Genomic DNA, 24,149 nt, shown 5'->3' on the forward strand with positions numbered 1-24,149 from the left:
TCGAGATTCCATGAGATTCTACGGCTGTGCCTTTTCCACAGCAACGACATGGCCCGCGCTGATTGGCTACGGGCCGTTGCTGCCGGGCGTGCAGGGTGCGGCTGCAAGAGGTCCAGATGTCTGGTGCTTCTACTGGAGCCTTCTAGCAGCAGCCGCCAGGTGCCCACAGGCGTGCCATCAAGTGCATCCAGCCTGGCTCCAGCGCTGAGAAGCTAGGCAGCCCTTCAGGTCAATGCTAGGCGGCAGGCCAACAGGGAACCCCACAATTTCTCTTGACCGCTGTCAAAGAATGGCCATTTACAATTCTAGACCTTTCGCGAGCACAATGGGATGACCTGAAGTTACATCATGAGCCTATGACGGAGGTTAACTGGTGCCTTTTTTTTTTTTTTTTTTTATCTTGGAAGCTATGTAGGCCACACTGGCGTCGTTGTTTGTTTTTACGCACTCGATACGCCTCACTTTTTCTCCCGGAAGGCTGAACGGTCGCTGTGGCGAGGCTGCGCGGGCCTGTGGCTCCCCTTTGACTGATCCACGGCGCCAGCTCTTGAGCCTGGTTCCTCATAGGCCAGGCCGCCCCCACAACGTCGCCTCCAAGGGTCCTATTTGACCGGACATGGATCTGAAATTTCTCGCAGCCTCGCGCGATGCCAGTACCAAGTGGCTGGCCGATTGGCGGGCAGCTCCAACCTACAGTGTTAATTAATTTTTAATTATTTTGCTCTGTAGTCAAATAAAATTACACGCATAATATAAGTATTATATAAGCGTAAAATTTAAAATAATATTAGGCTATACCAGGCCAAGGATAGTAAGAGACTAGAAAAGTAGACCGTCTATGTATTATAACGCGTCAGATGTACCAGCGTAATTAGTAACTTACCACGCCCCGGCCTACTAGCTAAGGCCATCTCGCAATAGCTTCAGCCACCGTCATAGAGACAAACTGACTTCGCGCCTGTGACTTGAAAACCTAAAATGCCCACACACGCAATATATCTGCGAGGTCTGCCCTCGCCCGCATTCCGACCTACAGTGTCTAGCACGATCGTCGTCATGCAATTGAACTGTCGTACTTGTCAACCAACTTGATGCAAACACAATTTCCGCGGCATTCCAAGGTTCCAAGGCCCCAAGGCTCCATCCATGCCGTTCAATGTTGGCCGTGGGGACAAACGGCGGCGGGCGGTCTCCGCTCGTGCTCGAGCTGTGTCAGCCTACTCAAAGAGACACCTATGCTCAACTACCCTGATTGACAGACTATCATGCTGAGTTGCGTCACGGAGCTTTCTCTTCTATTAGCCCTGGCCTGCTACTATCTGCTCCACAGCCGTCCGCATAGCAAATGCTTGCTACAGCTGACGTACAGCAAAGGCTGACTGTATGTACTTCGTTCGTTTCCTACTCTGATGAATCACAATCCATTTGCTCCCAGATTAGTACATGCGCCGTCTCGTCCCCAAAGCTCCAGACAAAGGCGGCCGCGATGCAAACGAACCGCAAACGGAACAAAGCGCAACGGTCAGCGCGCATTCTCAATGACGCCTCCGACCTGTCTATATCTTCTATCCGCATATGCAAGCCCAAATTCTTTTGTCTTATTCCCGGGTATCATCTCAACAACCTCCCCCAACACGATGACATGGTCTCGTACACGGACCAGGCCTCCTGTAGCTCCATCTGGCAACAGCTTGCACCGGAGCACTCTCAAAACGCCCTCTCCTTTCAGCAGCGGCGCCGAACTCCCTCCATGCTGACTTTTATCCACCGTATATGTTGCCCCTTCAATGGTGTCAAACACGCCGTCCATATTGCCCCGTGTAAAATGATCAGCGACTGCCGCCCCGCTCTCATCGCCTGCTAGAACGTGGATATTAAACTCCTTGCTGGACGTGATTGCATCGAGCGTCCGGCTCGGCGTGGCAATGTTGAACGAAACGAGAGGCGTGGGAGATAACGTCAACGACGTAAACGACGACATGGTCATGGCCCGAGGCGTGCCATTGTGAGTCGCCGTGCATATGACGATGGGGTTTGTGAGAAGTCGAAAAACAGAGCGGAGTTGTTCGGAGAGGGTCGTTTCGGCATCCGGGTTTGCCGTTGGCGCTTTTGGTGAAGAGGCCTTCCATGCTTGATGCGAGGCTAATGTTTGAAAGTGTTTTGGTATAGAGCCTGGGTAGCAGTCATTAGCCAGGACCACACACCATCAGCTCAGGCCAAGAAACTCACGACTGGATTGCGCCGTCCTTGACTCTCCCCCAGATTCCCCTGCTCGCGAGCGCAAGGGCAGCGGTTGTCGACCAGTTATCCACCTGCCTATCTCAATTGCCCCCAGAAACGTATCATGAACACCTCTGAGCAACGGCATCAAGAAATATTTCCTCCTCCCCTCCACAATCATCGACCGCCGAGCACAGCAGCTCTCTCTCCATGATGACCCTCCACCCAACCGCCCCACCGGAACCTTGCGCAAACTTGTGCTCGTATGCTTCATTGTGTCATGCAGCTCATCGTGCTGTCCAAGTGCGATTTCGCCCCCCAAAGGCCGTACAATCGCGTTCGCTGCAAAAGGATGGGCGGAGGGAATCTGGGTTGGGCAAGTTGGGAGGTTGTATATGTATGTCCGACGCATGTGCTCGTCACCGGGAAAATGGGCAGAAAAATCTTATCGATAAGAGCATCCTTGTGCGGGATGCCCTGGTATGCCAGTGGATGCGCCTGATTGGCAGCGGCCCGGAAATTTTGCGACGACCACCAGAAGCTCAGAGACCGTCACATCACACCTGCAACCTCATCCAGACTGCCACCTATTCCACCACCGCCCATCTCACGAGTCTCAACGGCATTTACGAGGGCAAAGCTCGCACTTACGCGGGGTGGGCAAACTCTCACGATGGGCAGGATCACCTCCACAATGGCCCTCGCGCCCTCAAGAACCACCATCTCACACGCCAAATCCTCCACGACACACCCTACAAGTTTAGCTATTCAAGTCCGCCACGCAACATTCATTCCTCGTCCCCGACGGCCGTACACCTTCACCCAGCTTGTCACCCTCTCCGACGGCTCGACCTACACCATGCGCACTACATCCCCCAACCCCATTTACCGCGCATCAAAAGATACCCGCAACACTCTCCTGTGGCAGCCGAGCGAAAAGTCCCTCCGAAATGTCGAATTAGACGAAGCCGGGAAACTAGCTGCTTTTCGCGAGCGATTCGGTCGCGCGTTTGATGCCACTGCCCAGTCGGACGAGGGTGACGCCCCTGCCGCGGCGAGCGAGGTCAGTGACGATGTGTTTGCGGATTTAATTACGGGATATGCTCCGCAGGACACGAGTGCCATGAAGGATTCGGGACCCAAGAAGGCGCCCACGAGGAGGAAGTAATCTCGGAACGTATCAAGAGGCGACGGATGGGCGCCTAAATCACCTTTGAACTTGTACATAGGGGAAGAAGGGCCGGAGAATTCGGAGTGGACAGTGGGCTTCAACAATGGCATTGATTGAATGCAGATGTTGTCAATATGTACAATAACCAGCCCACCCATCTTGTATGATAAGAAAAGTAAAAGACGTCTCTGGATTATGCAATCAAAGCATAGCTCCGACTCCTATTCCACATGGTTCCCGGAAATTTTGTTAATGTGACAAGAGTGTTGTTGACAAGAAACTAGTCGCTACTGAGATATTATTATTATCTTAGTCAGAATCCTCATCCATCCTTGCCCTGGCCCTGTCAATTGCTGTGTCACCAGGTGGCTTCGACTGCTGTTGGTATACAGGCGGTCGATAGAAGACCGACTCATCATCCTCGGCATCCAGTTGCATCAAAAACGTCTCCCACTTTTCAATCAGCTACCAAGATGTCAGAAAATAATCGAGAATCAAAAGGGTCAAGGCTGAATGTTGACGCATCTTACCTCCTTTTGTGCTTCGACTGCACTCTCGAGGAATGTTTCCACTCCGCTCTTAAAATCCTCCACCTTTTCCTTTTCAAAGCGATCAATCTCAGTTTTCAGAGATCGACCCATCTCCTCAAATAGCAATCGTGCTTGATGCACCTTTTTCTCTGCCTCACCAACCTCAGCATTCACTTGGTTCAGGCGATCCTGCTGGCTCTTTCCCTGTCGAAGCAACTTGTCCTGTGTGCTCTTCTTCTTTTGGAGCTCAGACTCAGCGGAGTGCCAGGCGTAGAATCCCTTCTGACGTTGGCCAAAGGCCTGCTTCACTGATCCAATGAGGCGGATATATTCTTCGATAATGATTCCAAAAGTGAGCACATCCTGCTGGGCCTGTCGGTCGTACACATCCCGAATCGTGAGTTGTAGTTCGGACAAGGCATCCAGAGGTCCCGACAAAGTTGGCGACAGTTCAACGGTGGAAAGAGCATGAAGGGAAGCTGAAAAGTCACCGGCCGCCTCAGCCATCATCTTGCGCTGCCCAACCATTATTTCCATGGCCTTCAGGAGTCCCTTGAGCTGGTTCTCCAAAGCATCAAGGTAGACCTTGCGGTCGTGGAACCAATCATCTTGTTCAACAAACTTGTCTCCGCGGCCCACACTAATACCCAGAGAGCCAAACACACCCTTGCTTTCGGTTGGAATAGGTTCCTTGTGCTCCCGGTGTTTAATATCAACATTGAATGCCTCACTCTCGAGGAACAGCTTGAGGTCGGCGTCATGTTGCAGGGTAGGGTGAGCGGCAGTCTTGTTAAGCATCTTCTCCAAAGCAGCTCGCCGAGCCTCGACAAAATTGCTATCAAATCGACCAACTGCTTGCTTTTCAGGCGGTGGGGGAACGATGCAGCCGGGATTGTTCGTGTGCAGGGTATTATATAGCCAGAGGAAATCGCGATATCGTCGTTTGACCTCGAATTCGGGCTGCTTATAAGCTCGAGAAGTAGTCTGTAAAATCCGAGTGTTCCGTGTCAGCAGGAACGCTTAGGCCTTGAACTACCCGATGTTGGGACCAATCTTAGCTAACCTTTGTTCTGACAGAATAAACAATGTGTGAGCTCGTCAAGTCACCAATTTTGACCGGGTCACCAACGGTGATATGGAAGGAAGGCTTGGAAGCTTGCTCGACGCTGACGCTAGGTTGTGTACTGCTTTGGACACTGCTCGGTCTGGCAGCATCCACTGGAGGCGGTGCCCTCGGACTTCCAGGGCTTTTGAAGTCATCGTCATTCACATGGTGAGGGTCAATCGGTCGTCGGGGTTGTTGCTGTTGAGGCATCGTAGTTCGAATCACTATCTGCTCCTTCTGCGGCGGCACCGGCGGGGCGTCGGACGTTCCGTCATTATCATCAGCCGAGGCACTCAAAGGACCCAAAGGATCCTCCACAGCCTCAAGGCGGGTAGGCTGAGCGACGAGGCGCCGTGGCCCGCGCGAGGGCCGAGGTGCCGCAAATGTAGCTTGCGAACCTGCGGGCTGGGAGCTGGGAGGCCCGGTCGGGGGAATCTGCTGCGAGCTGTGGCCTGAGTCGGCCCATGGCGACTCCTCGACGTCCATGGTTGAGTATATTTGGCCGGTGGGATGGGCGGCAATGGGCTGGCACGAGGTGACGAGAGGCCGATGTAGGATGACGATGTTGGCAGAAGATGATGCTCAAGACGGCGGGCACCGAGCAAACGTCAGTGTCAGTGGTCACACTTGCGTAAAGCACCGCATGGACCTTGAACTTGGGCCCCACTTTGGCGCGGCTTCCGATACTTGACAATATTCCGTTCAGAGCTCTTCGGATAATTATTGGAGCCTCATGGGCAACGTGGAAGCATTAAAGACAACTGGTTCAAAAACTAACAGCTAATGCGCTAGACTCCCAATATGTCTCAATGACCGAGGTATCTATCTATACAATTACAGGCGTAACATCAGGGGAGCTGATGCTCCGTCACACCCCCAAGCAACCCCCCCGTCAATCCTGATCCATGGTACAAGTTGCCAGCCGAGAACGCCGATTGCAGTCCACCAAAATACCTTTACGCCTTGCATGCCACTCTGCTACTTGCTTTGCTCTCTCCATTTTCACGGTTAAACCTCCTCCTATTGTTGCGCTTAGCGACTCGTCGTGCCGCCAATGACCGAGTTCGGGAGGGCAGCATACTGTCGCATAACCACGACCGATTCATCAACATTGGCGAGTCTACGACCGAACAGCCCTATCGTTCGGGGTCGTAGCAGCCACCGACCATAACAAGATTCATTCGCGTGAACTTGACTCTCATGACAGGCGTCTTCTTGGTGGGAAAAGCACTGATTTGGTCATGGGTAACCATGACTTCTTTGCCTTTCTTCTTCTGCGTTCCAGTAGAGGTTGGAACAGCGGTAGATTGCCCTGCAGCGGCATTCGCACGAGAGGCATCCGTGGCCGCACCAGTCGCAGCAGCGCCATCGGCGGCTGCAGAAGCGGCCGCGGCCTCCAAACCAGCGTGGGCAGCCGCCTTGTGAGGGTCGACTGGCTCTTCGACATCCCATAGCCGGACTGTACCGTCTTGACCGCCGGAAGCGAGGACATTAGATTCCACGCTAAAGCTCAGAGACCAAATCCCGCCGCGTCCATGGCCACGGGAACGCTTGATACGAGTGCCTTTGGCAAGGTCCCAGAAGAAGATGTTGCCCGCCAGATCTGCGCTGGCTAAAATCTTTCCATTGGGAGCACACTCAAGAGCCGTGATGTGATCAGTGTGGCCGGCAAAGACTCGTACACAAGCCCCAGTCACCACGGACCACATACGAATAGATTTATCCGTTTCGTCCGACGCAGAGAATACATACATGCCATTTGGGTGCCAAGCAATCGCGGATATGGCAGTGTCGTGCCCCACCAAGAGGCGTTGTGGTGAAGCATGATCTTGCATCCAAACACGCAGCGCCTTGTCGTAACCGCCGCTTATGAAGTAGTGCCCGTGCGGGCCCCAGAGTGTGCGGTATATGGGGCCATCGTGAGACTTGTATAGGCAGAGACATGCCCAAGACTCCAAAGACCACAATCGAACATGACCGTCGGCTGAGCAGGAGAGCAGGAGTTTCGGCCTGCCATCCATTACAGGGTTGTGTCGGCCTTCGTCACCAAACAACCTCTGAGCGGGACCAGATGCTGACTCGGAGAAGGAAACATCGTATACTGGTGCGGCATGCCCAATCAATTTGCGACTGTTAAATTTGGCGTCCTTTTCGTGCGCATTCATTGTAGGAAGGCCCTTGCCGTCAAGGGACCAAACGCGAATATAGGACTCGCTTGTGCCAGCCGCGACTAGCTGCCCATCATCAGAGAAGTCCATGCATGACACGCTGGTTGCAATGGTTAGAAATGTAGAGATAATTTTTGGTACGAAACGGTAATAACTCACGTGCCAAACGTATTATGAAACGTAAACATGCAAGCACTGACGGATGTTCCAATGCCGCCCGTACGACCGTCAATCCTGAACCGGTCTCGGTTTTCTCGGACCTTTTGCATCTCGAGCATAATGTCTCGAGGCCTTGAGGGAGGCAGTGGCAGATCGGCTCTGCTCGGGGCATCTACATCTTCCTCGCGTTTAATCTTCTGGTCAAAGTCCTCCAGCATGCTATTCGTGCCCTCTGCAGGTGGGTTTCGCTTTTCCTCATCCTCAATCTCAGCACGTACATCGTCTCGCAGATCAGGATCCATTGGTAAAGGTCCCAATTTAAGCGGTTGAGCCGGGTCGAGGATGTCCTTGTTCGAAAGGCCGATATTGACCCCTGGGATACCCTCCTTGGCATCAATTTCTTCAATATCAGCGTTCTTGGAGCGCCTGAAGACGGCCTCGAAGCTGAAAGGAGTAATGGGGCCACGGGCAGTTGAGTCAATCTGGCAATAGGTAACAAGAAGCTGGCGAATGACGGACCCCCCTTGCTCGGACTCTCTCTCCAAAAAATTGAACAAATCGCCCGTGGCGTGTTGGTTAAGTGGTATTCGGTACTTGTTTTCCTTGTACAGTTTCGCAGTAGGGTTCTCGGCGACATGCTGAGGTAATGCTATTGTGGAGAATGTCTTGAGATCATCTGCATGTACGGGTTGGAAATAACTGCTCAATTCCTTGAGAAATGTTTTCGCATCTTCTGCGTAGCCATGTCCAGCAAGTTCAAGAAAGGCGTATACAAACATGGGCCAGAGGAGCTTTGACAGCTCAAACTACTCCACAGCGTCAATGGTGAATGTGAAGAAACGATATTGACACAGGAAGGCTTACCTTGTAGAGCTCTAAATTGTTGTCTACCCATTCCTTCAAAAGTTTAAAAGCTTTCTGATACTTCTTGGGACCAATATTGGCTAGTTGCTGGATGGGCTTTCCGTCTGGCCCCAAGTGTTTGGACTCTTGTCGAAATACCTCCTCAGTACGATTAAAGCCTCTCTTCAGCAGATAGTCGGTGACCTAGGGTCAATAGTCAGCATTCAGTTTCAAAGAAAGATTTCGGTTACTGGCGAAAGAAGTGCAGATGAAGAAATAGTCCAACCAATATCCCACAAGCACATGAGCAGGAGTCGGAGCTCACAACACCACAGACTGACTTTTTGGATGTCACTCATGGCAGGGCTGGGTCGCCAATAGAACAGCCATAGAAGACGGCGAAATCGTGAGATGGAACAGGTCGCAGCAGAATGCCAAGGAATGAGGCCGACGCGGCCGTGTGAAGCGGTAGAAAGCAAAGAGAAGGAGGAACGAAGGAACGCAAAATCAAGCGGGAACAGCTGACGATTATGATGCAGCCCTTGAAGTGAAGAGTCAAAGGCTCACTTACTATCTGGTTGAGATTCTGGTTTGACATGGCACCGCCGGTGGCACCAGCATTGCCCCCTGGTGCTGGTGCTGGGCCAGCCGGTGAGGTTGCCGGCTGCGCAGCATAGTTGGCAGCTGGCGCGCCAGCCAGAGGTTGCCCGCTCATTACGGCCTAATCGAGGCAGTGTCGAACACAAGGATTCCAAACGGAGTATGAAAATGCCGATGTGAAGAATAACGAGATGGTGCGTGATGGGAAACCACGGAAACTGGATCTGTGATGAATGTCGTCGTCTGGTAGCAGGTGAGTCCCAGAAACGGTGGAAGCAATGCGGTCGGCAATGTTCGGGGTCGGCAGGCTTATGCACTCTCTCAACTCTTGCAACAAGCGTACGTGTGCCTCACCCTCGATGTGCAAGAGGGTGCTCCGGAATCGTGACGGCCACCCTCGATGTGTGTGGTTGCCGAGTGCTTCAATGAGTTGAGCTTCAACTTTATATTGCCCGAGCAGTTTGAGTTGGTCGCGTACAAGTTGGTTGAGAGCTAGACTTTGGTTTTGCCGGTGTTTAGACGAAGAGATAGGTACCTGGATACTTGCATGCATTCCTGTTTACGAAAAGTGCGAATATGAAGCCGCTAGATCATGCAAGTAAAACTCGTGTTTTAACGTCGATGATATAAAGCCTTTACTAATAAAGAAATCCAGAATTTTATTGAATACTCCTTTACATATTTTTGGTATTTCCAGGTGACGGCAGGCGCCTCTACTCGAGGGACCTAAGTACCGGGTACCTAACAAATTGATCCCCGGCCCCACTACTGTTGTGCCTGCGTAGACCCATGCAGGTCATACAGGTGGGAGATTCAAACTCAAATCACATCGCAAGTTCGCAACTCCATCTTCCACAGTTGTCTTTATCAACATTTAACCAGAAAAAGAACTTGAATTGTATCTTTCAAACAAGAGTCCATTTCATATACTTTTATTTGTCCCCCGAGCATCATCACTCGACAAAATTTGCGAAACGCCATCTCCACCAGAAACAAGGGTATAGCCTCTCTCTAAACAAAGGCATATAGGTTCTACCTATGAACAGCATGGCGTCACCAAACGATCTCATCATGAGCCAGGATGGCCAGTCACAACAAAGTCGGGTCTCGGAGCCATTCACCATTGAAGAGAACATTCACCAACTCAATGCCATCGACAAGTCAATCGCCCAACTCATGAGTCAAACCGCCACAGCTCTTAATGCCCTGACCACACAGGCATCAAACACCTCAGCACCCAACGGCGAGACCTCGTCCCTAGATCCGCCCGCTCAAAAAGAAGCGTTCAAGTCCGCCACTGACTCATTCCTCACAACACTCCATAGCATAGACGTGAGAATGAAGCGGCAGATCATGGCGCTAGAAGAAGCCGGGATCGTACGTCTGTCGAATACACCGCGTCAAGATCCCAATGGGGCCACCAAGGGATCGTTGAAGCCGAATGGCGTGGGGACGGTGGGAAACCTAGACGTTGGCTGGCTGAACAGTCGGAGCACGAGAGTAGAACGCGACATGGAGGCAGAGCTATGGCAGGATGCCAAAGAATTCTTGCAGAAGCAGCAGAATGGGACTGGATCATGACGACAACAGCTTGAATGAATGGAGTATTGTTGTTATGGGAAATATCACACGGCGATTAGCGACAGGCGTTTGGGGCTAATAATAGGAAACTGAATTCGGCGTTGATATGTTTTGCGAACCCAAACTTGATGTATTCCGAGCTCCCACGTCCTGTCCCTGCTTTATACCATCTCAAAGCTACAAAGCTCCAGATGCTCTGGGGGCTGCTTCCTCTGTTGCCTGGGCCTGAACCTCTCCGCCCTGCGTCTCTCCCGCCTGGTTGTCTAGTTGTGCTGAGGGTCTTGCTGCCATGCCATATCCACGCTCGTCGAGTTCCTTTCGTAAATGCAGGTATCTCATTCGCCAGTCGCACATTGAAATAGTGAGGCCTATACACGCCACGAAGAATGCGCCGCTGGAAATGGCGAGTGCTATCATGATGCCGTATCGCGCTTCGGGGGTGAGCTCCGGCTCACGAGTATAAATCTGATGGTCGGTCGCTGCGAGCGATGGCATGCCAAGCCTATTGATGATCCCAGAGCGATGGAATATATACATGATGCTCGATTTCTGGAGATGATGCACAATTCTTCTGACGCAACAATTGTGCCTGTTGATGAGCGCACTTGACAAGTATCTCTTTCTTGGTGAGGCGGCTGTCAACTTTGGGGAGATGCGAGACTTGAAGTTTGGCAAAAAGATTGTCAAGAAATATGAAATGGACACGAGGTTTGTTTGCCTGGATATGATAGCAAATTCAACTTCAAGTTGGACAGAAGACTTGGTGCGAGGGCTAGTTTGACGAGATTATAAGGCAATCAGATCACAATGGTCACTGGTGGCACTGAACACAATTCGTACGAATAATAGTGCACCGACTTTTCGTCTTCTCAATGAGCTGTGAGTTTCTCCATCGTTGGCTATGCATTGCATGACAAACTTTTTGGATTCACCGATGATGTGTAGTTCTAGCAGAGCCGACGCAGTCCGACAAGCTGTATGCATCGAGAAGAAGCGAGTCAAGTGTCAATCGCAACCAAACAAGGTTCTGGGTCCGCAACAACTGGAGATAATCTTCTTCTCCTATTTTTCGTTGAGGGAGGAAAATTTTAAGTCCAGGCTTGCAAACAGTCTGAGGACGCAATTTCATGGTCGGGAAGAGCACTTGAAGGATTTTCCGAGTTCAATGAAGCCATCCGGCGTTGCTGAAATGCACAAAATATTGTCGCTTTCCAAGTAGCCAGGAAACCCTCAATCTATATTGCGCATTGTGCAGGATATTAGGGCTATGCTGACGAACAGTGAGAATGGTGACGAGAGACGGCATTATACCGTATATAAGATGGGCCTGGTATATAGCCACTTGGAGATTATACAAAGGCGAAGAATTATTGCTTCCAAGGTTTGAAGAGGTTCTGTGGTACTTGAGATTGGGATGGTACGGAAGAAGCATTGTGCATATCCGGGAAAGCGAGATGGCCGATACAAGCAGGAGACGACATGGCCGTGGAGCTCAAGAACATTCTGCCTGTGGCAAGCATGCTTCTTTATTAGCTGTTTGACACGTGAATGCTGGTAAAGACGTGGCTGCCATGTGGTCATCCATGCGAGGCAATTGTCGGCCTACGATGGAGTGCGCGGATAGTAACAGGAAATAAGCAGGAGCGCTTGTGCCTCTGGTATCCCATAGCAGTCTGTGGCAGCGCCCTCGATTGCTGGAGCGGTGACTTTGTTTCGGTGTTGATTGTGGCGATGGTGGTGCACGCAGCTTGGTGTTGTGCAAGCCTTGACAGACACCTCTGATGTGAGATGAGTTGGCATCAGCCCAAAAGTTATGCTGGCAAGGCTATTGAGTCTTTGATACGGAGTACCAGGCAGTGCATGCTCCAGCTCCAACAGGGACCATGACTCCCTGGAATGGCCCTGGTCTATGTCCAGGTCAAATTTAATGTTCAATTTGATGTTAGTCGCTGAGGCCCGTCACTCACGTTGAGACGTCTCCCTCTCACTCTCCAGTCATCATTCTGTTTCGGAGTCCGCTTCAGCCGTCTTCAAGTTGATGCCTCGCGATTGCTGACGAGTACGTGACGGGACGCCAAAGCCTATTCATTTGGACTGTCGCACAGGATCAAATTAGGGGTCAACCAGACGGTACATGTATTTTGTTGCACCCATCCTGGTGCCATTGAGTGGTCAACCGATTGCATTGCTATTGACGCGGGAAGCCTGCGACGCCAACCCCGCCCGCAAGAGGCTACAGATCCGGCTTGGGATTTTTTTCCTCCGGGAAGCGATCGTTGCCCTTTCTTCCCGCTTTCTCTGCTTAATAAAACTAGCCGTCGACAAGTGCAGAGTATACGCGCATTGCAATGAGCTATCATGACCCAAGTCGATGCAAGGCGGCCTGCAAGATTCGTGTCGTTTGGGGAGGCAGGTCTGCGTCAAGTTCGATTCCTGTCTGGTGCCAGTGCTTGTTTTTTCCATGTCTCTATTTTTGTTTTGGGTCCTCCCTCCCTCCCTGAATTCTGCGCCCTATTACCAACCAGCGATTAGTTTTAAGTCTTGACATGGGCTGCGAAGGCGTAGCCAGCACCCCGTATTTTTTTTTGTCCTGTAGTAGTGACATGTACTCGCTTCCTGCGGACCAACCAGAGAGCTTGGATCTCTTTCCTCCTGTCCAACTTCCACTTGCCGTTCCTCGACCCTCCGCTTCCCCGTTGACTGATTGTTGAGTAAGAACACAACAAGTTGCGCGGGACATTCAGGTGTTCTGCCTGTACCCTGGCCACGAAACTTTACAACAGGCCATTTTTTCATTCGCCCCGTCGTCCCAACTCCTGACGGCTTCACGCCGCGACCGTCTCAGCTTCAACTCCACACGCCTCAGCGACGGACGCATTTCAGCTTGTCATCCGGAGGGTCCGGGCCCAGCAACTCGAAACGCGGCCATGGGCGACCCTTTGGCGAGAGGGACACTCTTGTCCTTCTTCCTCCTCATAACGACTTTGGGGAAAATGGCCGACGGACACGATCATGGCGACAGCCATATTCCCGAGGGACAGACTGTCTCCTTGGAACCGCTGGTTAGTACTCCATTATCGACGAGGAGGATGTGAGCCGACAGGAAAATGGATGAATATGAATCCGAGCGAGGTCTGACGCGTGTGCTACAGGATACGACATTATGGATTCACATCTTTATCAACATGTTTGCCTACGGTGTCATCTTCCCTATCGGGATGGTGCTGGGAGTAAGAAGCACTTTGTTCATGGACAATGTCTGTGACCGCCAACTTTGCTAACTCTGCGATTCAGATCACCAAGTCTCGATGGCACGTTCCTACACAAGTTCTCGGTTCAGCTCTCGCCCTTCTAGGTTTCTTCTTGGGCCATGCCCACGGCGGCCGAGAATTCGTCAGCCACAATATTCATTCCGTCTTTGCCAACATCCTGCAGCTCCTCTTGATCGGCCAGGTGGTTCTTGGTCTCTACTTGAAAGGCCACTGGGAGAAGGGCGTGAATGGCAAGATCAGAAAGCTGATCCGACCATGCCATTCAATTATCGGAAAGGCGATGCCTCTGTTGTCGTGGACACAGATGATTTTTGGCGGAATCACGGCTCTCGGGTTCTGCCAGGGCGAGCATGTTGGCCAGTGTGCCGCCCACTTTATCATGGGAGGCGCTTTTATCGCGTATGGTGTCATTTTGACCATTATACTTCTCGTTGGCCAGATCTGGATCCAGCGGACCGGACGATCGCAGGAATTCTTTGATAGCGCCGTCATTGCAGCCTGGGGCTGCGTCAACACCTTCACCGAACACCGCTGGGGGACCGCTTGGGTCAAGAACGACTGGCAGCACACAACCATGGGCATCATCTGGTGGTGCGCCGGCCTGGCGGGTATGTGGCTCAGCAGGGATCGAGATGGCAATCCAAAGCGCAACTTCATCCCCGGCTTCGTCATCCTGGTGACTGGCTGGGCCATGTCGGCACACCCTCAAGAGCTGATGGTTAGTGCCATGACACACAGCACATTCGGGAAAACCTTGATGGCCGCAGGACTCTCCCGAATTATCGAGATTTCTTTTGTTTTGAAGGATAAGCAATCTCTATCAGAGAGCGGACGCTCCTGGAACAGCTTCCAATACATTCCCGTCTTTGTACGTGTACCGCCTCGGTGTCGATTTCTAACAGTTCCTCTTGCTAACTGGCATTAGCTTTTGTACGCTGCCGGCTTCCTTTTTATGGGTGCCACCGAGGAGCAGATGAACCTCGTTGCTCAATCCAGCATGGACGGCGTCTCATATATCCTCATCATGTACTCGCTGGCCTTTCTCGTCTTCTTGTTTACCAACATGCTTGTCCACCTTTACGACCGCCTCGCCAACCCTGACATCAACACCAAGGACTTATCCAACGGCCACTCCCGTGCCAGTGGACATGCTGCCGAGGAGGGCCAGCTCCGGGATGCTGAGCAATTTGAACTAGACGGCCTCATGAGCGATGACGAGGGTGGGGAGGGTCAGGCTATGCTGAGAGCAAGCTTGGACCGTCCAAGCATAGACACCCCGAGCACTCTTGGCAAGAACAATCACGGACGGGTGTAGAGGTTAAAAATTTGAGACGAGGATAGAAGAATCGAGATTGGTCATTTCGCAGTCTCGAGTGTTTTGGGTATTCATGCAAGAGGCGTACTGGTGATGGGTAATTTTATATTTGGCTTCAAGCCTTTGGGTATTACTTAGTTTTAGGAGCATAGCAGTTTCCGAGTGTCTTCATCGTTACGAGTGTGGTCCGTCAAAGTATGCGATTTCTCATCTCCAAAGGAGTGGCGTCTAAGCTACGTATGTGTATGTTGTCGACGGCGGATGCAGTCGGCGCCACCACAGATGTGCGTTCTCTGGCTAGTGACCAAGTGGGGGATTGCCCATCCACATCCGCAACTTATACGGTGGGGCAGATTCTGCGGTGACCGAAAGTTGACGCAGAGAAAACATGCCACTTCGTTTTCCACCTTGCACACCATCATCAGAGCCGCAAGAAAGAGGCTCAAAATCCAACATGCCGTCCGTCAAGAACCCCAACGGCCCGTCCAAGAACCGGCTCGCCGCCCGCGCATCCGCCGCCAAAAAGGTCCGCAGAAAGCGCAGCGAATTGGCCCGGAACAAAATTTCAAAGCAGGACGTCGCCCGCGGCGCAAGACCCGGGATCCTGCCCACGAGCGGTCCGCGGGCGAAAGTGAGCGCCAAAAAGGCGAGGAAGCTGGAGAAGAAGATGGGGTATGCGCTAAAGAGGAGAATGGAGGCCGAGGGGGAGAAGCAGATGCTGGGTGAGCCTGAACTTGCGACTGAATTTCTTTTTGCGTCTTGGTCAAGGGCAGCACTGACGAGTCTTGTAGATGCGCCTGATGTGGATGCCGAGGTTGAGAAGCAGCTGAATGCGGAGAACGACATGGATATCCAGTGATGTGCGGATAATGGCCACGCTCTTTGCCCTTGAAGATTTTATGATGGGATGATGGGGAGAGGCGGGCGTGGCATTTGGTGTTTGGCATGACGATTATTGCGACACGGTATATGGTTAACGTGTGTTTTTTCTTCACGGTCACGGAAAGGCGTTGGGGATTGATAAAAGTTGAGAAATATTATACTGGTGACTGGTTCTTTTGGTTGTGCTGGCGACTTTGAAATGCATGCGAGTGGTGTTGAAGGGGGAGAGATGACGGAGCAGAGCAATGAGGTGGGATCCTATTGTCTGTTTGGATTCAGTCATGTCGTTGATTGTGCGAAAGTGGGTGCTAATGAATAGCAAGCAACTCCGTGACTGCCATTGCTTAATGCTATTGTTGCAACAGCTTGGTACATGTGCTCTTTTCACCACTTTGTCTTCTCTGATCTCTTCTCTTCTCTTTTTGTTCCTTTTCCCTCCTTCTCTCCCATTTTTCTCTTTTCTTCCTTTTTTTCTCTTTTCCCTCTTCCAGAGATGAAATCAGAACCAAAAAGAATCTCGATCCAAATGTTCTTGCGGGGGCACTTTGCACTTTCCTCAGCCCAGTTTCGTTTATTTCAAGTCACCCATTTTTACTTCAATAAGCTCTTGGGGAATGCATCATCCAAAATAAATGACTGGCCTGCGATGGGACACACCGGAGTCGCTACGAAGGAAGATGTGCTACCTGGCAATGGAAGCGCCCGGCGTGGCAGTGACCAAGCTTGTGTAACTGTTACACGAGCGGCAACTGGCAGCGGTACGGTTTAGTACTAAATATCGTACACGATTAAAACTAACATCGATTAAAACTAACAAGGCGCTTCAGCTTGCGACGACGCCCAACACCTAACGGCCAGAATCGAAGCTCTGTCCGAGTCGCTCCGCAACTCGTTGCCCGTGGGATTGGTTCCCTATAAATTGGCCGAGGCGCTTCGACACGACTCCAACCATCGTCTCCAACTAGCAAGAGAACAAGGCATTAAACTAGAGCATCTTTACATAGGCGCAGACTGTCTTCCTACCTGGAGCACTCTCTATTGGGACCCAGAAAACGAGTCCCTCCACCACACAATACAAATGCACCTCCTTCACCTTGACCTTGCTCAAAAGTTGGGAGAGCTTCTGCAGCGGCAGATTCGAGACAAGAGCAATCAAAGGTTGCGTCAGGCTCGGGCGCTGGGCATCAAACTTGAAAACATATTCATCGGCGAGTCCCTGCTGCCAGAGTGGACTGCCAATAAGGGCGGCAGTGACCGTGAAGAGGTCCCCTCTCCTGCAGTCGATGATACGCTGAGCGGCTCTACACGCGTTGGCGCTAGGCACGACAGCTTGGGTACTGTCGTTGGTTCTATTACCGACTTGTCCGGCACGGATGCTTGGCAGCATTCTGATTCTGAAGGCTCCGTCTCGTTTCCGGGCGTGGCACCGTGCAATGTCCACGACGGTGACGAGGACGACCAACACCCCGACGAAATATACATGAACAACCACGTGGATACACGGCCAATTTATGACGAATACGGAAATTCTAATATCGTTCACGACGTGGAGATTGTTGGTGGCCATGGTGAGCATGACACTGTCGACCTGGGAGTATATATGGCAGTGGACGATGAAGAAGTAGATGACCTGCCAGAGGTAGAATTGGCGATGGATAGGAAGGGCTTTGAACAACACTTTGGAGATGAAGATGCTGTTGATGTTTACATTCCAGACATGGAAATATTCTGTTTCGACAAGATTGAGGAATACGACGACGACGACGACGACATGCATGAACATGATGACAATCTGCAAGACACTTTGAGGTTAGAGCCATCTCGTTATATGGAACTAGATGATGATGACGGTCACGGTGAAGACGACGCAATCTCACAAGGAAATGCTATGGACATTTGCGAATCTGATGACAGTTCGTCCGATTCGGAGATGCTAAGTGAGGAGGAGTAGATTCTTTTCGGGCAGTTGCCCGGCTTACAGCATCATCTATATAGGCGAGGTTAACATTGTGCCCAGGTTGGGACAAAAGGATGGCTGTTGAGCCTGGGACCACCAACGAGATTTCACGGTGCTGGTTTCCGACTTGCGACACAGGCGCTTCGTGTACTTGGCTCGAGATCTGGGATGGATTCACGCTGGAAACTGGGTTACACGGGAGTTATGATGCCATGATATACAGAAATAATACAAAATTATCTCATCACAGTTGCCGCATAAAGGCCTCTCTGTGTCAGTATCCAGGCCATTCATGTCCGTGTGTCGCAAGACTCCGCCTGATTCGCAGGTAAGATGCAGAAACCGAAAGCACAGAATGTCCCATGTATTGCCTAGTCGTCGTGATAGTCTCCTGAATATCCGTGTATTTGGCATTCAGGCCATCGGCAGCCCTGGGACCAATGGAGTCCGGACCGGCAGAGTCATGGGCTTGTACATGTGCCGCTGGGCATGACTTGACACGCCTAGATACATAAATAGGACCAAACACCTTCAATTTTGTTCTTTTGACAAACTCTATTCGCGACGGCGTTTCTCACGGTGACAGACGAGGTCTAACAAAGGGACCATACACGCCGCTAGGTCGCGATTTAACCCATTTCGTTCTACGTATCTTGGATGGCGGCATCAAGACGCTTAAATTCAAGGCTAAAGCCAAACTGGAAGGATGTACACATGCACAGCTATATTCTGCTAGTAGATACAACACAGTGCACTTGTAGGCGGTGCCGGAAACCGCTTCCATTCGAAATCCAGCGCGGGACATGGTCATCGACAGGTTTGCCATTGGGCACGGGAGGCTACACTATTTCACAAAGCGGGCTCAACGAGGAAAAAAAAAGAGGGTGTAGCATCGATAGTCTACACAATATGGACCGCTGTCTAGTAGCTGGTTTTTGAGTTTTGCCCAAGTTGGCGCTTGTCCAGAAGCCAGGAGTGCATCGTCGTGAAGCCACGCCGTCGTGTAAGCCGACGCGGTTCTGCCCATTTCTTCACGCGCAGAGGAATGCTCAGCCAACCACTCTCTTTCTCTGTTGCAACACCCCCAAAAAATCTCAAAATGGTCGTCATATCCAAGTTCACGGGCTGCTGGGCCCTCTGGGCTCTGGCTTCGCTCGGTCGGCTCACTCCTGTCGCCGGCTATCTATCGCAAGATGCCGCCAGTGTTTCCGTGTCCAACACAACCAACCTCACACGCGGGGGTTACGTTCCCGACATAGTCCCAAAGCCATTCTACGCCATTGCCAACAGAGTACTCACCAAGCAAGGTGCCTTCGATGCTCTGCAAATGGGGGCCAACGCCCTATACATCCCCGTCTGGGGATGGATACACACCGGATGGTGGGCCGACTATGATGGCAGAGGCCGCTCCGCAGGGGATAAAGTCGAGAATCTATTCAAAGAGATTGTCAAGTTTCGCATCGAGGGCAGAAACATCTGCCTCGTCTGGCTGGACCTTCGGAGCCCGGACTGGTGCACGCCGCACTACCCTCGCTGCATATTCGACAGGCTGATCGGTTTCTCTCGCAATATTCTTCAGAGCCAAGGCATCTACGTTCTCTACGGGTTCCACCTCGAGAGCGTCAATGGGAGTGCCTATGCGTCCCTCCAGGACGACCTCAACGACATGGAGGCCATCTCTCTCGAGGGTGAGCTGGCAGAGGTAAATGCTTCCTTTTGGAAATACGGACCCTCGGCACCCGACAGTCGGGTCATGTCGTACGGATATTTCAACTTGGCGACGCCGCGCTTCGGCCACTGCAACGAGGAGAGGTTCTATGTTTGCTCGGAGCTCAAACGGGGCGCCAAGAGCAGGGACGATGTTGGCAAAACATACGCCTGGACCGTGTCGGGTGATCAGTCCGTGTACGTCGACAGGCTGATGGATGCTGGTGTCGATGGCCTTGTTTTCGGCTTCAGAACCATCGACTTTGACGAGCACGACGCGCCGTTTTTCGCCTTTAGGAATATCATTGACTGGATCGACAGTCATCCGTACCGGTATTTGGCCAACATTTACGATAAGCCGTGGGATCGACGTCTAAATAATGAGTCGGATAATAAGTAAATAACAGGCATATGGCTATATTGCATTTCAGGACGTTATCAAGCCGAGTTTGTTGCTTCAACGTGCTCCTGCTCTGTGGCGGATACAGTCTCCAGAGTAAAGTGTGTCTACCCCATGATGGCTTTTACGTCGACATACTAGACTGCCGTGTTGTATTCGGGGGGGCATGTGCTTGTGATTCAATAAAATTATTTTACTCCTTCCCAAGTATCGCTGGCAAACTTGGTGCGTTGTTGAATCGAATCGACCTCCATCGCCCTCGTACAAGGAAATAGCAAAATGACGGACCTGGTATAAGCCGTTGTAGTCTCTTCGAGAACAAGAAACTTACGCGGAACGCTCCACAAGCCGCTCGTCAGGAAGCATGATGGCCCTGTCCAAACCATACGGCATCCCCCGATGTCGGCCACGAAGCATCATAGCACACATGACGACCTTTCCAAACGTAGTAAACTTTGTCGACAAGGCCGAAGTAATGTCTGGGTAGCCTAAGGTTAAGCCAACACCGCCGCTGGGGAACAAATCAGCCTCAGTAAACTTTGGTCGAGACAGAGTCGCCATGTCAATAAGAAAAGAACTTACTATGCCGAAACCACTTCAAAGAATATGGCAAAGAATGAAAAAGCCTCATTGCGGTCAGCAACTTGCCCCCTAACTTGACGATGGAAATGTCCCCAAAAATAGACAAAAGAGAAAAAAAAACATACCGGCTGATTGGGATCTGCAAGTTTAGTCGCCTCGGAAACACTCAAGCAAAACAACCCCAAAAAGATGTACCACAGATCAAAACCCAGCTGCTTCTGCATATGTTGGAATAAATACGACGCCCCTCTGTCTTCGTTGTACGTCGGGTCCTGCGCATAATACCCAAGCGACTTCTCTTCGTATATGTTGGAGGAGCGAATGCTCATGGCGATGGGGAATGCGGAAATATACATCATGACCAGGAGAGTGAATTGCGCACCGGGACTTAGATTCGACAGAGTAAATGAAGCTGCGCCGGTGTGTCGCGCCGCGGCGGATTGGAAGAAGGCCGCTGCCACTCGCTGGGCCGGCGTCAAGTGTGTGAATTCCGGGTTATGCAGATCCAGCACGAGGAGGATAAGAGTGCCGAGGAAGTTGAGGCCGATAATGATGCCGAACAACGCCCATGTGGTTCCACCGGGAAACAGGAGCGCGTAGCAACGGCGAGGGTGAGTGAGCAAGAACTGAAGAGGTTCCTGGATCGAGGAGCCTCGAGGCGTAATTTTGGACATGGTCCATAAGATGGATCGTAGGAAGACCGGGTACAGCGTGTTGCCGGCAAACGTGAGAAGACTGAGCCAGAACATTACCCATGGTGAGTCTTGAAAAAAGACCATTGAATCGGGCGTGAGGGTGAATCCGAGATTGCAAATGGCAGTTTGAGACGTGTAAAAGGCCCTGCGTGGTGTTGGTCACACAGTCACATAGCTCGGTTTCCATGTGGATTTTCTACATACCACCATATTTTGTCCTGGGCGAATTCGTCAAGGTGCGCGGCATACTTGGAGTCGGCATGCAGAATCCAGCCCACCAGGCCGATGGCTCCAATTAGATGGACGCCGAAGTAATAGGCTGGGATTTGGCACCATCGGTCAGTTGACGAACAAAGCAGGCTCTTCCACAGAGCAACGACACCTACCGACAACTACCTTGAGCAAAAGTTTAAGACTCCTGTACTCGATACCCCCCAGCTCGTTGCGATCTTGCCTGGTCAAGTTATAAAATCGCGAGTTCCGTCCAATGCTTGCGCCAGTGGACAAGTATGGCATGTCGTCGGATGCTCGACGACGCCTGGTGAGCTCTCTGGAGATTGAAGAAGGCGGCGGCTCGCTGCCAATAACAAACAGGGACGATGCGAGAGCGGCGGCCCGGTCTATAGATCTTGATTCGCGAAGGGGGCCCAGGGTCTGAAGGCGATATTGCCCGTTGTCGTCTTCTCCATACCTTGTGATTTCTGCGCCATGGTAAGTAACGTCGTCGTGCCAAGGGCGGACTCAATTACGTCCTACATGCCTTCTTTGCTTTTCAGTCTCGGACCAGTCAGCTCCACCAAAGGGTGTCCTGTCAGCAAAGTCAGATGGTTGCCATCTTGCAGCATCGTGTCAGGGAGGGTCATGTATCGTTACCGAGATCTCTGTCTCGTGGACCAGGGACGTATAATACGGAATCGCTTCTGGGATGCCTGAGTTTGTCCGCTGACGAGTCGAAAGAGATGTGCGGTGCACTTGCATCGATCGCCTCTTCCACAAACGAAGAGTAAGATACTCTGGCCTCACTCTCCAAGTCCTGACAGGGCCCCCTGATAGCACCGTTGTTGTCGGCAGCCAGTTGAACACCATCTTTTTCACATACTTTGCCAGAGGCTCTGGTTTCTGCTACCCCAGATGTGTCTGGTGGAGATGCCTTGGGTTCTCCGTATTCCAAGCGAGAGTCCTCCTGAGAGTCTGTGCCTCCTCTTCTACGGGCATGAAGGAGAGCAGGGCCTTTGAAAACATGGCGTCGGCACTGCTGTAAGTCACCATGCATCTCGGTTGGTATGGGAGGTCTTACCAAAGCTGTTAAGGTGTTTGTTGAACCAGTAGAGCCGCACAACGACCACCAAGATGTTCACAAAACCCATCTGCGTGAATACAGTCGCAAAGTACAGGTATAATTGTTGATATAGCTTCAGCTCATTCAGATTGGCACTATGGACAGGCGCGAATGGTTAAACCTGGTCGGCCACGGAACCGGTCCCTCACAAAATCGAAATACGATTTGGGAGCTCTCGCGAGGACGTACACGTTGAGCCCAGACTCAGTCGATGCACTTGAACCCATAAAGTAGGCATCGATGGCAGATATGTTCCCGTACAAGTACAGGAATGGTATGGACAACAGTCCCATAACAAAGATGTAGGCATCTGCGACCAGTTAGCCATGTTTAATAATTTGACTAACCAAGGATGTTTTCTAAATAAGTCCCTATTCGAAGACGGTTGGAATCGGAATATGAAGAGGGACTGCCAACGTACAATGTAAAGTAATAAAGTTTAGGGACGGCCACCGCATAGTAAAAACAACCCTCGGGTTTCGCAGTGTGATGATAAGTGGAAATAAGGTAGGCAATAGTGACACAAATCAACAAGCAGCAGTGATGGTACTGATCTTTTAAACGATAAGGAAGGGTAGCACGAACGGGGCAAGTAGTTCAGAGATATCAAAACATCGGTTGCCACACTTATATGCAGCCCGTATCTCTCCGCGGAGTCGACTTGCTTGTCCTCATGGACTGACCAAAACAAGTTTTTTACCCGTGTCTTCACTTCAGATCCCTCCACAGCCTCTCACTTGCTTGTCTGGTTCAAAGCCGCATACCTACTAGAACATCTCATGCAAGGCATGCACACTGACGGCCCAGTATCGCGTTCAACCAAGACACGATGGCAAACAAGAGGGTTGCACCCAGTCGGCTTCGTAATTCCGGGGGACAGAAAAGTCCGCTGTCATGGTGATCGCTATAAATGAGCATTTGCCGCGATATACACAGTCATTGTACGAGCGGAACATATCTCATTTCGACCCATCAGATACCCGGTTTTATATACCAACATGGAAATGGAGCCCCGGAGATGTGTTTGTGCATATTCAAGACATGCAGCACGAAGAAAACGAATAAGCAAACAACCCGATTCCGAGGACGAGAGTCCCATGTATATTTGCGGCACACAGCATGGCAGCAGGTCTGGTGACACGTCGAGGAGGTCCGGGCTGTTCGTGCTTGGACCACGACCAAGAGTATCGTGCAGTGTAACTGTTGTTTCCCAAGATCTGTTTCCTCATCAGTCAAACTCTCTCATCTTTCGTGACTCGAAACTCATATTGCCCGGTCAACCTCAAACGAGTCAGCATGATCAGACGCTCCTCTGCCGTTTGTTAGGCCATAGAAGCTCACCAAAGCTGTGGAGATGGATTTAAGATCGGTTTTACCAGAGTAGCATACAATCCCAAGTTGACATGCTGTGCCGAGACTTGTTCCTTTGCGTCAGCCGAGTGTTCGAATTCGCCGTATCAAAAAGTGAGATCGGTGTCTCGGGCCGCAGAAGCCCTACATAAATTGGCGGCTCGATAATACACTCCCCGCGATTTATCTTCTTCCTTGCATCACAACCATCTCGTTGTTGCAGAAGCAGGGTTTTATTTTGAGAGTAGAAGCATGATAGAGCAGAATGAACAC

At 51.3% G+C, this 24,149-nt stretch overlaps 11 protein-coding genes across 11 annotated transcripts; 6 read left to right on the forward strand and 5 right to left on the reverse strand.

Moving 5' to 3' along the window:
- Positions 1-1,522: 1,522 nt before the first annotated feature.
- On the reverse strand, positions 1,523-2,494 carry MAA_04725 (Flavin reductase-like, FMN-binding protein; the record flags this gene model as incomplete). Its single annotated transcript, XM_007822821.2, has 2 exons — positions 1,523-2,172; positions 2,230-2,494. The coding sequence occupies 2 exons, from the start codon at positions 2,492-2,494 to the stop codon at positions 1,523-1,525; spliced, it is 915 nt and encodes a 304-aa protein (XP_007821012.2).
- Positions 2,495-2,914: 420 nt separating this feature from the next.
- On the forward strand, positions 2,915-3,388 carry MAA_04724 (mitochondrial ribosomal protein; the record flags this gene model as incomplete). Its single annotated transcript, XM_007822820.1, has 1 exon — positions 2,915-3,388. One exon carries the CDS (start codon positions 2,915-2,917, stop codon positions 3,386-3,388), a length of 474 nt encoding a protein of 157 aa, XP_007821011.1.
- Positions 3,389-3,700: 312 nt separating this feature from the next.
- MAA_04723 (vacuolar sorting protein) lies at positions 3,701-5,512 on the reverse strand (the record flags this gene model as incomplete). The annotated part of the gene is made up of 3 exons (XM_007822819.1): positions 3,701-3,856; positions 3,922-4,905; positions 4,985-5,512. The coding sequence occupies 3 exons, from the start codon at positions 5,510-5,512 to the stop codon at positions 3,701-3,703; spliced, it is 1,668 nt and encodes a 555-aa protein (XP_007821010.1).
- Positions 5,513-6,162: 650 nt separating this feature from the next.
- Positions 6,163-8,911, reverse strand: MAA_04722 (transcription initiation factor TFIID, subunit TAF5; the record flags this gene model as incomplete). Its single annotated transcript, XM_007822818.1, has 4 exons — positions 6,163-7,294; positions 7,354-8,159; positions 8,218-8,400; positions 8,768-8,911. The coding sequence occupies 4 exons, from the start codon at positions 8,909-8,911 to the stop codon at positions 6,163-6,165; spliced, it is 2,265 nt and encodes a 754-aa protein (XP_007821009.1).
- A 932-nt stretch (positions 8,912-9,843) lies between these two features.
- On the forward strand, positions 9,844-10,377 carry MAA_04721 (Mediator complex, subunit Med11; the record flags this gene model as incomplete). Its single annotated transcript, XM_007822817.1, has 1 exon — positions 9,844-10,377. The coding sequence occupies one exon, from the start codon at positions 9,844-9,846 to the stop codon at positions 10,375-10,377; it is 534 nt and encodes a 177-aa protein (XP_007821008.1).
- Positions 10,378-10,554: 177 nt separating this feature from the next.
- On the reverse strand, positions 10,555-10,872 carry MAA_10658 (uncharacterized protein; the record flags this gene model as incomplete). The annotated part of the gene is made up of 1 exon (XM_011412376.1): positions 10,555-10,872. One exon carries the CDS (start codon positions 10,870-10,872, stop codon positions 10,555-10,557), a length of 318 nt encoding a protein of 105 aa, XP_011410678.1.
- Positions 10,873-13,484: 2,612 nt separating this feature from the next.
- MAA_04720 (putative domain YCR061W, C-terminal) lies at positions 13,485-14,964 on the forward strand (the record flags this gene model as incomplete). The annotated part of the gene is made up of 3 exons (XM_007822816.1): positions 13,485-13,607; positions 13,672-14,517; positions 14,575-14,964. The coding sequence occupies 3 exons, from the start codon at positions 13,485-13,487 to the stop codon at positions 14,962-14,964; spliced, it is 1,359 nt and encodes a 452-aa protein (XP_007821007.1).
- A 454-nt stretch (positions 14,965-15,418) lies between these two features.
- MAA_04719 (uncharacterized protein) lies at positions 15,419-15,823 on the forward strand (the record flags this gene model as incomplete). Its single annotated transcript, XM_007822815.1, has 1 exon — positions 15,419-15,823. The coding sequence occupies one exon, from the start codon at positions 15,419-15,421 to the stop codon at positions 15,821-15,823; it is 405 nt and encodes a 134-aa protein (XP_007821006.1).
- A 669-nt stretch (positions 15,824-16,492) lies between these two features.
- On the forward strand, positions 16,493-17,797 carry MAA_04718 (uncharacterized protein; the record flags this gene model as incomplete). The annotated part of the gene is made up of 2 exons (XM_007822814.1): positions 16,493-16,604; positions 16,665-17,797. The coding sequence occupies 2 exons, from the start codon at positions 16,493-16,495 to the stop codon at positions 17,795-17,797; spliced, it is 1,245 nt and encodes a 414-aa protein (XP_007821005.1).
- A 1,105-nt stretch (positions 17,798-18,902) lies between these two features.
- Positions 18,903-19,910, forward strand: MAA_04717 (phospholipase D; the record flags this gene model as incomplete). The annotated part of the gene is made up of 1 exon (XM_007822813.1): positions 18,903-19,910. One exon carries the CDS (start codon positions 18,903-18,905, stop codon positions 19,908-19,910), a length of 1,008 nt encoding a protein of 335 aa, XP_007821004.1.
- A 327-nt stretch (positions 19,911-20,237) lies between these two features.
- MAA_04716 (high-affinity potassium transporter) lies at positions 20,238-22,984 on the reverse strand (the record flags this gene model as incomplete). The annotated part of the gene is made up of 8 exons (XM_007822812.2): positions 20,238-20,447; positions 20,618-21,332; positions 21,392-21,506; positions 21,574-21,888; positions 22,061-22,417; positions 22,485-22,621; positions 22,716-22,836; positions 22,948-22,984. 8 exons carry the CDS (start codon positions 22,982-22,984, stop codon positions 20,238-20,240), a joined length of 2,007 nt encoding a protein of 668 aa, XP_007821003.2.
- Positions 22,985-24,149: the final 1,165 nt, after the last annotated feature.

This window comes from Metarhizium robertsii (assembly GCF_000187425.2).
Source record: "Metarhizium robertsii ARSEF 23 chromosome Unknown MAA_Scf_1, whole genome shotgun sequence".
In the NCBI taxonomy this organism is placed as follows: domain Eukaryota; kingdom Fungi; phylum Ascomycota; class Sordariomycetes; order Hypocreales; family Clavicipitaceae; genus Metarhizium; species Metarhizium robertsii.